Here is a 14,104-nt window from a genome sequence, read left to right on the forward strand (position 1 = left end):
AACCATTAAAAAAAAATCTTGGAAAGTGATTTTATCTTGCCTAAATACATGATAATTTTTTTACTTTGCTACTATTATAAAATTAATATTGGCATATGAATTTTATAAAGCTCTTCATATTTTAAAAATATATCTTAATTCTCAACATACCAGGAAAAACACCATTACCATCTGTGTCCATTAATCTTAAAATTTAAAACTATATATTTTAAGTCATATCATGAATAATTTACAGAAGTATAAAGGGATAGCCTAATTTAAAACTTTAAAAAGAATTTAAACACAGTAAACACAATTTTTATTTCATTTTTTTTTTGGCTTTGAAGTTATATATACTTGAAATGAGTAATGTCAGTTGAAGCTAACTAACGGCTCATTACCTGCCATGCATGAACCTGGAATATATCCATCTTGTTAATTGTGACTCCAGATTTCAAATACGTTTCTATTAGGTTCTGGCTTATCATTACTCTGGTTCTTCTTGCATGTGCATTACCAAAATGCAATACTTTAAAACACTTTGACATAATTTTTTGAAGAAGGATGGCAATGAATTGGAAAACATTTTAATTTTTTGATTTAAAAGTACAAATTAGAATAAGTCCAGTAATTTTTTCATTTCTACATCATTTATTTACTTTCAGTCACATTTGTGTACATACCTGTCTTCAGCATATTTCACTTAGGAACTATATCAAGTAAATTTTGGTGGCTAAACATCATAAAAGGTGAAAGAATACTGCCAAACTATCTACTTAGCAAAATTAGATGGTCCAGGTCCTTGTCGTAAAATGTTGCATGATGAAGCGCTTCCTGTTGAGTAAGTGGATGAGAATACCATATTTGCTTGTTGTCCTTAGAAATGTATGGTTCACTCATCCATTCTTGAGTTTGAGAAAACTCATTTAGAATATGTACCTGAAGACTCATGGTCTGAGGTTTTGCCTACATCATCAGTTTCATCAACATCATTAGGATCTAGACTGTCCTCTTTTTGCATTCACCTTCTGATTCTCTTAATAATTGTGAAAATTCCTCTGTTAATGTTCTCCTACTTGCCATTATGGTCAAAATGAAACATTCTAAACTCTCAACGGTACTACTCATTGAAAGCCTTTTAAAAAAAAAAAGAAAGACTCAAAAGCTGGTGTCTTTCCAGAATTTTATACCTTCTTAAAAGATGATGTTAATACTGGGGGCAATGCGATATGAAAACTAAGGATGAAGTAATAGTGATCATTTATTGTAAAATAATTACATGGGTATAATTAATTAGTAATGATTAAATAATTCCTGAGCTAATGAAATAGTAAAATATCTCAAAAGATGTAGGAAAAATTGAATAAAATTAAGTCACTGAGATTCCATAATGTATCTTAGAGTTATAAAAGGGTCCAATGGACATGCATAGAGATTGAAAGATATAATGAATTTTATTATATTTTTAAAAAGTAGATTTTCTCTTTATCCCTGGGAGAATATTAAGAAAAAGTAAAAGTCATGAAATATCAATCCTTATAAATAGTTAGTTGCTCAGAACAAAACAAAAACTAAAATTTTGTCCAGTGGACCCAGATGGTATCTCTAGGGTTAACAATCATAAAACGTTTTCAGTTAAAGTAACAGGCAAAAAAGTACTTCTTAAAGAACTAAAAACTTTATAAAGCGGCAGAGATCACAGGGGCAGAGGTCCCAGCCCATGCTTTCTTTCCCCATAGGGCTGGGCAAGTGTGGCTATTTCTGTTCTTCTAGATCCTAACACTCAAGCCAAAGATAACTGGCCCAGGTGTGGACAGCTGACCCAAGTTGAGAATATGAATTCCTCTTTTTCCAGATTTTGAATCATAAGAAACAAACACGAGACACTGGAACCAAAGGGCTACGTCTAAGCTAACAGTGCCATGGAGCCCAAAGTCTCGAGCAAAATCAAACTGCAAAGAGGCAGGAAAGAAGACATCTTTCAGAGAAGCCAAGCTACAAACAGAATGAAGCAGGTATGCAGAATCTAGACAACATGCCCCAGTGCGGGCAAGAGGGTAACCAATCCTGGCTGAACTTCCTGCAATTTGAATTATTCACGTTCTTTTTAACAACACCCCTTTACTTAAGTCAGAATTGGTTTTCTGTTTCTTGGAAACAAGAAATCCCTAAAACAGAAATGAGTGCCAGGAATAGGATTGTAATAGGCTCTATGTAGAACTAGCTGTGGAGTCAAGGCAGAGGGATGGGGTAAAGGCAGGGGTGAGAGAGAGAATTCCCAATTCCATAGAAAACGGGTGGCATAGAAGTAAGAGGTGGCAAAATACCTAAACAACTGCCCAAAGCCTCTTGGGCCCAAGCCACATGTCACTAAAGCCAAAGCTTCAGATTTAAGTAATCAAATGTTGAAATGTAGGAATGTGTTAATTCCCTTTGGACATAATTAAAAGTCAGTGGCAACGAGTTTTCTGTACCAGGTTGTCTGGCTAAAAGTAGATAGGAAAAAGCAGGAAATTACATATCTATGTTTCATAAAGGGAATTCTCTTCTGCTGCGATTGTTGAAGGTAAGATCCAGATATTATTCATGAATTTGGAAAAGCTCAGGGCTCAGGAGCCTAGCAGTTGAAAGGATGATAGCTAGACTAGTTGGGGAGGCTCAGCCCTTTTCCACAGGATGAGCATGCCTATTACCCCCAGCCCCCAATTTCCAAACCCTAGTAAAACACGTCCCTAGATTGGAATGTAACCTGTGGAGGGGAGGGATTTTTAAGGGCAGACTAGGGAAGAAGTGCTTCCTGTCGTACGGTCCTCTTTCAAGTCACTTTTCCTCCTTTATTCTCTTGAGGACAGAGCCATTAAGAATAATGGGGTCTAAGAAGAGCTGAATAACAAAAATCCTGAAGGAGTGGTCGTTAGGTGGCCTGGTGATTAAGGGAGCAAGCTTACTCCCCCCGCCCACCCCAGAATTCTTGGCATCACCTTTTAGTCAGTGATGCACTCAAGAAAGACAATGACTGAAAGCCCACTGAAATACTGGGTAGTTATCACCAGAAGAACCTGTCTTAAACAAGCAACTATACCAGCTCACGCCAACGGCCTCTTCTGGAGGCTCCGACTCAAGCAGAAAAGGATGCTGGCACCAGACATTACTTACTGTAGAGAGGAGGATTCTCTAATGTCCTTCAGAAGAGTAAGTCTGAAGAATAACAGAAAAAGGAAATCCTTCTAATGGCCAGATCCTAGGACTGTCAGACATGACTTAGGAACATATTCTACTGCTAAGAGCCAAGCAACAGATACGTGGTATTTATTTAGGGGCAGACTAGTGACCAGTATATGATCCTGTTTCCTAGGTTTCTTCCCCACCTCTAAGTCATCCTCCTTTTCTCATCGATCATTTTTGTTGAGGTTTTTCCTACTGTATTGCTGATGTGATCGTAGTACAGTGTGCCAATAAACCCAGAGGAGGTCATTCTGTCAGGATGGTGATTACAAGCACTGGATAGAGACTGAAGGGCAGACATTTGTTGCTGTACCTATAACACTGGATGACATTAGGCAAGATTATCTTGAAGGATAAGTTTGTTCTGCAGGGAAGAAATATAGTGGTAAGACATTAGTGGAAACAACTTGTCCACATGCAGTTCTTGGGAATGATTTTAAAGCCCCATTTTTTTTTTTTTACCAGGTGACCCCATTTTCAAGGCTTCCACAAACATGGTACAAGACTGTGTGTACAGTGCATATTCCTACGAAGAGGTCCTGCCCCATCATCCTGGCCACAGCTGACTGAGACCCCTGATGACACTGAGATTCAGTCTCTGAAGGACTTGAACTAAGATACAAAGACAGGTAAGCAAGCAGGGGTCAATGGGGTTGCGAGGCTCTATAGAGCTGGGTTCAGAGTGTGCACCATGGAAGTTCAAAGGCATGAACAAGCCAAGGTGATGGAGACAGGGCTAACATGTCACCCATGTGAGGAAGCAGAAATGAAGAGGCCTTCAGAGAAACCAGTTCACAGAGAATAAAGCAGATGCATAGATGCTTATGTGTAATAGAAAAAGAATGAGGGAGAGGGAGAGCAGAAAACAAGGAGGGTAGGGGACAGAGACAGAACTAGGCAGAGCCAGAGGCAGCTAGAGACACAGAGAAAGAGACGAACGGAACCACTGGTAACTTTCTGGATGCCACACTGTCAAGCTATACTTCCTGCAATTAAATTCCAGGTTTCTGATGCTTTTGAACAATTCTGCTTTACAAGCTACTTTAGGTAGATTTCTGATTCTTGCAACCAAACAATTATTGAGCTAAACATCTGCTCCTTGATTACACCTGCTTTAAAAAAAACATTTCTTTTTACTGCAGTATAGTGGATTTACAATATTGTGTTCCAGGTGTACAGAATAGTGATTATTTTTGCAGATTATGTTCCAATGTAGACTATTACAAGATAATGGGTATAATTCCCTGTGCTATACAGTAAATCCTTGTTGCTTATCTATTTTACACATAGTTCCTGTTCATGCCATACCCCTAATCTGTTCCTCCTCACTTCCCCCTCACCTTTGATGATGGCACGTTTGTTTTCTAGGTCTGTGAGTCTGTTTCTGTTTTGCGTATTACGTTCATTTGTATTTTTTTAGATTCCACATGTAAGCAATGCCATAAGTATTTGTCTTTCTCTGTTTGACTTCACTAAGCATGATATTCTCTAGGTCCACTCATGTTGCTGCAAATGGCAGTTATTTCATTTTTATGGCCAGGTAATATTCCACTGTGTATATATACCACATCTTCTTAAGCCAATCATCTGTTGATGGGCACTTGGGTTGGTTCCATTTCTTGGCTATTGTAAATAGTGCTGCTATAAATATTAGGGTGCATGAATCTTTTTAAATTAGTGTTTTTGTTTCCTCTGGATATATACCCAGGAGAGGAATTGCTGGATCATATGGCAGTTCTATTTTTAATTTTTTAAGGAACCTCCCCAGTGCTGCACCAATTTACATCCCAACCAACAGTGTATGAGGGTTCCCTTTTCTCCACACCCTCTCCATCATTTATTGTTTGTAGATTTTTTGATGATGGCCATTCTGACCGGTGTGAGGTGATACATTGTAGTTTTGATTTGCATTTCTCTGGTAGTTAGTTGAGAAATGATGTTGAGTATCTTTTCATGTGCCTGTTACCCATCTCTGTCTTCGGAAAAATGTCTATTCGAGTCTTCTGCCCATGTTTTAATTGGACTGGGTTTTTTTGATAGAATTCTATGAGCTGTTTAAATAGTTCGAATATTAACCCCTCATCAGCTGCATCGTTTGCAAGTATCTTCTCCCATTCTGTATGTTGTCTTTTTGTTGATGGCTTTCTTTGCTATGCAAACCTTACAGGTTTAATTAGGTCCCATGTGTTTATTTTCGCTTTTATTTCTTCTGTATTGGGAGACTGACCCAAGAAAATATTGCTACAATTTATGTCAAAGACTGTTTCACCTATGTTCTCTTCTCAGAGTTTTATGGTTTCATGTCTTATATTTAGGCCTTTTAACCATTTTGAGTTTACTTTTGTATACTGTGTGAGGGATGTTCTAATTTCATTCTTTTCCATGTAACTGTCCAGTTTTCCCAGCACCACGTGTTGAAGAGACTGTCTTTTCTCTGTTGTATATTCTTGCCTCCTATGTCATAGATTAATTGATCATAAGTGTGTGGGTAGTAGCTGCATCTTTTAAATGTTTAGTTTGCAACTATGGAAATATAGGTACTGCCTAATATAAAACTGGGGCACTCCAAAAAGGTGAGGCTCTCAAGGGAGAGGGACTATATAGTTGTAACATTTTAATTACTTTCCAAAGACACACTTGGTTTTAGTCAATAGTAATAGCTAACGTTTACTAAGCACTTCTCTTAGGCCAGACAGTTTCAAAAGCTGTACATGCATGATTTCAACAACTGTTCATAACAAATGTAGGATATATTATCCTACATTTTACAGATAAGGAAATTAAGGCACAAAGAAATTAAGTAACTTGTTAAGGTCACACAGTCAATAAGGGGATAAAAGGTATGATCTACTATTTAGATTAAATTGACACTTAGAAAAGAATATATGCATTCATTTAAAACTCACTTCAAATTTTTATTGAATGCCTATTATGTACAAAGTACTGGTTTAAACTAAAACTGGTTAATATCAATGTTACAAATATAAAGTCTTCTTAAATATCACTATTCAAAATAAACCTTTCTGTGGTAAACACACACATACACATGAAGATGTACTTTCAAATTAAGTTTTTCAATTTCCAAAGTACCTCCTTTAAAACAGAAGGGAATAAATTCCAACAATGCTATTTTCAATGCATTAACTATTTTAAAGTACACTGGAATATTTGAAGATTGCTTGCTGCCAAGTGGACTCACCTTGATTTCAGAGGGACATCTACATTAATAAATACACTGCAATTAATTAAGTGGATATGTAAGTAAGTTATACACACATATCTAAAAATGTAAGTAAGTTATACACACGTCTAAAAAAGTAAAATGACAATGAGGAGTTTTTCATGGAAGGTGATGTGTCACCATGGAGTCTGCTTCTCTTGATTTTCTGAGCAGAGCTTGCTTGAGGGCACTAATTTTCTCATCAAGTTCAGCCAGTGAATAGTTCTGCTGTAAACAATAACACAAACTGCTGAAGTATCTTAATGCAGATAAAGTTCTATAAATATATAAAATACCCAAAAGCATGGTAAATACCCTTTTCTCATGAGAAGTTAAAAACTGAACTATACATTAATGTTGACTATACTATAAATTTAAAGGCATAAAATAAGGCTTAAATATTTCTTACTTTTGCTTTTCTAATGATTAAGCTCTCCTGTTGCTACAATTTATGTCAAAGACTGTTTCACCTATGTTCTCTTCTCAGAGTTTTATGGTTTCATGTCTTATATTTAGGCCTTTTAACCATTTTGAGTTTACTTTTGTATACTGTGTGAGGGAATGTTCTAATTTCATTCTTTTCCAAGTAGCTGTCCAGTTTTCCCAGCACCACGTGTTGAAGAGACTGTCTTTTCTCCGTTGTATATTCTTGCCTATGTCATAGATTAATTGACCATAAGTGTGTGGGTAGTAGCTGCATCTTTTAAATGTTTAGTTTGCAACTATGGATATATATGTTCATATATTATATGAACTTTTATACTTTTTGAAAGGATTGTAAAAACATTTTTCAACTGACTATTCTCATAACCAATAGTAAAAAAAAAAAAAACCAACTTACATAGTCCCTCTCCCTACGTGTGCTTAAAATAACTGGAAATTCTCTTTTGATTAACTGCAATCAACTACCTCTCCTAGAGGGGGATCAAGATGGCAGAGTAGGAGGATGTGGAGCTCACCTCCTCACACATCAAAAATATATCTACATGTGGAACAATTCTCATGGAAAACTAACTGGAACCTGGCAGAAGAACTGTACAGCCAAAGCTGCAAGGAAGATCTCTAGGAAACCAGGTAGGACAGAAAAAAAAAAACACATCAGGTCAGGACCTGTGCCCCTGGGAGGAATATGTAAGGAAGAGAAGGTTGGCATGGGTGGACCCTGGCATTGGGGAGAAAGCAGGTTAGGCCACAATCCTGAATTCCAGTCCTGGGGTCCTGCACAGGGGTGAGAAGTGCCCTTGCCTGCTGGGAAATCCACTGGGACAGAGAAAAGGGCTGGAGAAACCTAGACTCTACCCAGGAGGAGTACGTGTGCAGGCTTCACAATAATCAGGGTGGAGAGAGCCTTGCACTGGTGGCTCATTACACTTCCCAATCTGAAGGGGTGAACACCCCCGGCCCTGTTCACTCCACACCACAGCCTGCGAGATCTGGGCCAACTGAACCCTGGGAAAAGACTTGGTCTAGCGATGCAGAGACAGAACAGGGTGCCTAGAGTATGATCCGGGTGGGGCAGCCATTGTCAGAGCACTCAGGAACACAGTGGTTCGTCTCCCAGTGAGAGTGTGCTGGAATGGCCAGTCCACACTGCAGCTTAGTGCTAGATTCTAAGAGAAGACTGCCACAGAGGCAGCCCAGATCTCAGGCAGCAGTGCAGTCACAACACTCCTCCATGCCATACCTTTGCACTAGATCTGGGACAAATACAGTAGAGGAAAACATGCAGCCTTGGGCTGCTTCTAAGCAGAACCACAAACACCTACACAGGCAGTGCATAGGTTCTCTCTGACTGCACAGGCCTCACTTGCTTCAGCAATCACCTCCTTGGGGCAGGGCACACAGGAGCCTGATCTAACCCAACCCTCTGGACTTCTACAACAACTGTGAAATAGACCCCACCCTTGACAGGGCAGTGACAGCAACAGCAGAGAGAAAGCCCTGCCTCACACCCTGCACAGGTTTTAGATACTCCAACACCAACCATATCCCCTATTAAGGGGATAATGGCCAGCACACCCAGAGGAAAGACATGGCTGTCATCCATACTAAAACCATCCCTTGCACCAAAGACACTGGATACAGTTTACACAGGAATGTCCTCACGTAGAAACAATCCTTCAAGAAGACCACAGTAGATAACTTTCTGCCTCTATGAATTTAGGAGAAACAGTTAAGTAAAATATATAAAACAAATACTAACAGACATAAAAGGAGAAGTTAACTATAATGCTAGGAGACTTTAACAGCCCACTGACATCAATGGACAGCTCATCCAGACCAGAAATGAGTAAGGCAACAGAGGTACTAAATGACACTATTTACCAATTGGACTTAATTGATTTCTACAGGATGCTACATCCAAAAAACCCAGAATATACATTCTTTTCAATCACGCATGGAATGTTCTCTAGGATAGACCATATACTAGGTCACAAAACAAGCCTCAACAAATTTAAGAGGACAGAAATTATTTCAAGTGTCTTTTCTACTGAAAATGGTATGAAACAGGAAATCAACCACAAAGACAAAAACAGGAAAATGAGAGTAAAGAACATGCACTAAAAAACCAATGGGTGAATGATGAAATCAAAGAAGAAATCAGAAAATGCCAAGACAAACGGAAATAAGAAACACAACTTTACAAGATTTATGGGATGCAACAAAAGCAGTTCTAAGAGGGAAGTTCATAGGGACATAGGCCTTCCTCAAGAAAGAAGAAAAATCCTAAACAACTTAACATACCAGCTAAAATAATTAGGAAAAGAACAAACAAAACCCAAAGTCAACAGAAGGCAGGAGATAATCAAGATGAGAGGAAATAAATAAAAGAGGTCAAACAAAAATACAAAAGATCAACAAAACCAAGAGGTGGTTTTTTTTAAAAGCAAAATCAACAAACCTTAAGCCAGGCTCCCAAGAAAAAAAGAGAGGACCCAAACAAAGTAAGACATGAAGAGATATAACAACTGATACCACAGAAATACAAAAAATAATAAAAGAATACTATGAACAGTTATATGACAACAAATTGGACAAACTAGAAGAAACGGACAAGGTTCTAGAAACACAGCCTGCCAAAACTGAGTCAAGAGGAAACAGATAATTTGAACAGACCAATCACCAGAAGTGAAATAGAATCTCTAATTAAAAAAACAAAACAAAACAAAAAAAACTCTCTGCAAACAGAAGTCCAGGACCAAACGGATTCACTGGGGAATTCTACCAAACATAGAAAGAAGAACTCATACCTATCCTTCTCAAAGAGGAGGGAACTCTCCCAAATTCATTCTATGAGGCCACCATCACCCTGATACCAAAACCAGAAAAAGACACTATAAAATAAGAAAATTACTGGCCAATATTTCTAATAGATGCAAAATCCTCAACAAAATATTAGCAAACCGAATCCAACAATACCTTCAAAGGATCACACACCATGATCAAGTGGGATTCATACCACAGTCACAAGGATGGTTCAACATATGCAAGTCAATGTGATACACCACATTAACAAAAGGAAAGACAAAAACCACATGATCATCTCAATAGATGCAGAAAAAGCATTTGAAAAAATTCATCTATTCATGATAAAAACTCACAAAATGAAAATACCTCACCATAATAAAGGCCATTTATGACAAACCCACAGCCAACAGAATATTCAAGGGTGAAAAGCTCAAAGCCTTCCAGCTAAATTCAGGAACAAGTCAAGGATGCCTACTCATACCACTTCCATTCAACATAGTATTAGAAGTCCTACCACAGCAATCAGACAAGGAAAAGAAATAAAAGGTATCCAAATTGGAAGCGAAGAATTAGAACTGTCACTATTTGCAGATGACACTCTACATAGAGAACCCTGAAGCCTCCACACAAAAACTATTAGAACTGATAATGAATTCAGTAAGGTAGCAGAATATGAGGTTAATATAAGAAATCTATTGCATGTCTTTACACTAATAATGAAATATCAGAAAGAGAAAAATTTTAAAAAGGCCCATATAAAACCGTGTCAAAAACAAAAAAACAAAATAAACAAAAACCTAGGAATAACTTAACCAAGGCAGTGAAAGACCTATATGCTGATAAAAAGAGCCATACTTCCCAAAGCAATCTACATATTTAATGCAATCTCTATCAAAATACCTATGACACTTTTCACAGACCTAAAACAAATAAACCTAAAAGTTACATGGAAACACAAAAGACCCAGAATTGGCAAAGCTATCCTGAAGAAAAAGAACAAAGCTGGAGGTATAACACTTCCAGACTTCAAACTATACTAAAAAGCTACAATAACCAGAACAGTGCTGTATTGGCAAAAAAACCAGACATATATGATCAATGGAACAGAACAGAGAACTCAGAAATAAAGCAATGCACCTATGGTCAATTGATCTACAGACCAGGTAGGCAAGAATACACAATGGAAAAAAGACAGTTTTTTTGGTGGGGCTAATGACAGACTCCAGGAGGGCTAAAGCCAAGGACTACTTCCCAGTACTTCTGCTGCCAGTGACCGTGCCCCTGTGGTGAGCCACAACTGCCCCCCACCTATGCAGGAGACCCTCCAACACTAGCAGCCGTGAGGCTGACAGGGGCTTGGTGCTCTGGGCGGGTGTCAGGCCTGTGCCTCTGAGTGGGAGAGCCGAGTTCAGGACATTGGTCCACCAGAGACATCCCGGTCCCACATAATATCAATCAGCAAGAGCTCTCCCAGAGATCTCCATCTCAGCGCGAAGACCCAGCTCCACTCAATGACCAGCAAGCTCCAGTGCTAGATAACACATGCCAAACAACTAGCAAGACAGGAACACAATCCCACCCATTAGCAGAGAGGCTGCCTAAAATCATAATAAGTTCAAAGACACCCCAAAACACATCACCGGATGCAGTTCTGCCCACCAGAAAGACAAGATCCAGCCTCATCCAACAGAACACAGGCACCAGTCCCCACCACTAGGAAGCCTACACAACACACTGAACCAACCATACCCACTGGGGGCAGACACCAAAAACAACGGAAACTACAAACCTGCAGCCTGTGAAAAGGAGACCCCAAACACAGTAAATTAAGCAAAATGAGAAGACAGAGAAACACACAGCAGATGAAAGAGCAAGGTAAAAACCCACCAGACCAAACAAACGAAGAGGAAATAGACAGTCTACCTGAAAAAGAATTCAGCATAAAGATGATTCAAAATATTGGAAATAGAATGGAGAAAATACAACAAACGTTTAACAAGGAACTAAAAGAACTAAAGAGCAAACAAACAATGATGAACAGCACAATAAATGAAATTAAAAACTCTCTAGAAGGAATCAATAGCAGATTAACTGAGGCAGAACAGATAAGTGACCTGGAAGATAAAATAGTGGAAATAACTAGTGCAGAGCAGAATAAAGAAAAAAGAATGAAAAGAATTGAGGACAGTCTCACAGACCACTGGGACATTAAACGCACCAACATTCGAATTATAGGGTTCCCAGAAGAAGAAGAGAAAAAGAAAGGGACTGAGAAAATATTTGAAGAGATTATAGTTGAAACTTCCCTAATATGGGAAATGAAATAGCCAGTCAAGTCCAGGAAGCACAGAGAGTCCCATACAGGATAAATCCAAGGAGAAAGACACCAAGACACATATTAATCAAACTATCAAAAATTAAATACAAAGAAAAAATATTAAAAGCAGCAACAACAAAACAACAAATAACATACAAGGGAATCCCCATGAGGTTAACAACTGATCTTTCAGCAGAAACTCTGCAAGCCAAAAGGGTGTGGCAGGACAGGGATGAAAGGGAAAAACCTACAACCAAGATTACTCTACCCAGCAAGGATCTCATTCAGATTTGAAGGAGAAATCGAAAGCTTTACAGACAAGCAAAAGTTAAGAGAATTCAGCACCACCAAACCACCTCAACAACAAATGCTAAAGGAACGTCTCTAGGCAGGAAACACAACAGAAGGAAAAGACCTACAAAACTAAACCCAAAACAATTGAGAAAATGGTCACAGGAACATACATATCAATAATTACCTTAAATGTAAATGGATTAAATACTCCAACCAAAAGACAGACTGGCTGAATGGATACAAAAACAAGACCTGTACATATGCTGTCTACAAGAGACCCACTTCTGACCTAGGGACACATACAGACTGAAAGTGAGGGGATGGAAAAAGATAGTACATGCAAATGGAAATCAAAAAAAGCTGGAGTAGCAATTCTCATATCAGACAAAATAGACTTTAAAATAAAGACTATTACAGGAGACAAAGAAGGACACTACATAATGATCAAGGGATCAATCCAAGAAGAAGATATAACAATTGTACATATTTATGCACCCAACATAGGAGCACCTCAATATATAAGACAAATGCTAACAGCCAAAAAGGGGAAATCGATGGTAACAAAATAATAGTAGGGGACTTTAACACCCCACTTTCACCAATGGACAGATCATCCAAAATGAAAATAAGGAAACACAAGCTTTAAATGATACATTAAGCAAGATGGACTTAATTGATATTTATAGGACATTCCACGCAAAAACAACAGAATACACATTCTTCTCAAGTGCTCATGGAACATTCTCCAGGATAGATCATATCTTGGGTCACAAATCAAGCCTTGGTAAATTTAAGAAAATTGTGAAATCACATCAAGTATAGTTTCTGACAACAACACTATAAGACTAGATATCAATTACAGGAAAAAAAATCTGTAAAAAATACAAACACATGAAGGCTAAACAATATGCTACTAAATAACCAAGAGATCACTGAAGAACTCAAAGGGGGAAATCGAAAAATACCTAGAAACAAATGACAATGAAAACACGACAACCCAAAACCTATGGGATGCAGCAAAAGCAGTTCTAAGAGGGAAGTTTATAGCAATACAATCCTACCTCAAGAAACAGGAAACAACTCAAATAAACAACCTAACCTTACACCTAAAGCAATTAGAGAAAGAAGATTTAAAAAACACCCAAATTAGCAGAAGAAAAGAAATCACAGAGATCAGATCACAAATAAATGTAAAAGAAATGAAGGAAACGATAGCAAAGATCAATAAAACTAAAAGCTGGTTCTTTGAGAGGATGAACAAAATTGATAAACCGTTAGCCAGACTCATCAAGAAAAAAAAGGAGAAGATTCAAATCAATAGAAACAGAAATGAAAAAGAAGTAACAACGGACACTGCAGAAATATAAAGGATCATGAGTGATTACTACAAGCAATTATATGCCAATAAAATGGACAACCTGGAAGAAATGGACAAATTCTTAGAAAAGCACAACCTTCTGAGACTGAACCAGGAAGAAATAGAAAATATAAACAGACCAACCACAAGCACTGAAATTGAGACTGTGATTAAGAATCTTTCAACAAACAAAAGCCCAGGACCAGATGGCTTCACAGGCAAATTCTATCAAACATTTAGAGAAGAGCTAACACCTATCCTTCTCAAACTCTTACAAAATATAGCAAAGGGAGGAACACTCCCAAACTCATTCTATGAGGCCACCATCACCCTGATACGCAAACCAGACAAAGATGTCACAAAAAAAGACAACTACAGGCCAATATCACTGATGAACATAGATACGAAAATCCTCAACAAAATACTAGCAAACAGAATCCAACAGCACATTAAAAGGATCATA

General features: G+C 38.0%; 1 protein-coding gene across 2 annotated transcripts in view; it reads right to left on the minus strand.

Moving 5' to 3' along the window:
* Nucleotides 1-6,104: 6,104 nt before the first annotated feature.
* Nucleotides 6,105-14,104, minus strand: part of MBIP (MAP3K12 binding inhibitory protein 1) — a gene marked incomplete at its 5' end in the record, with an annotated part of 43,807 nt that continues 35,807 nt past the window's right edge. Inside the window, one exon of one of the 2 annotated variants that reach the window (XM_079698913.1) lies at nt 6,105-6,649. In XM_079698913.1, the coding sequence (XP_079555039.1) occupies nt 6,545-6,649 (105 nt within the window). In that variant the 3' untranslated portion in view covers nt 6,105-6,544. Of the gene's footprint in view, nt 6,653-14,104 lie in introns of both variants that reach the window. The other variant, XM_079698912.1, reaches the window with a different exon arrangement.

Source organism: Hyperoodon ampullatus (genome assembly GCF_949752795.1).
Source record: "Hyperoodon ampullatus genome assembly, chromosome: 3".
Taxonomy (NCBI): domain Eukaryota; kingdom Metazoa; phylum Chordata; class Mammalia; order Artiodactyla; family Ziphiidae; genus Hyperoodon; species Hyperoodon ampullatus.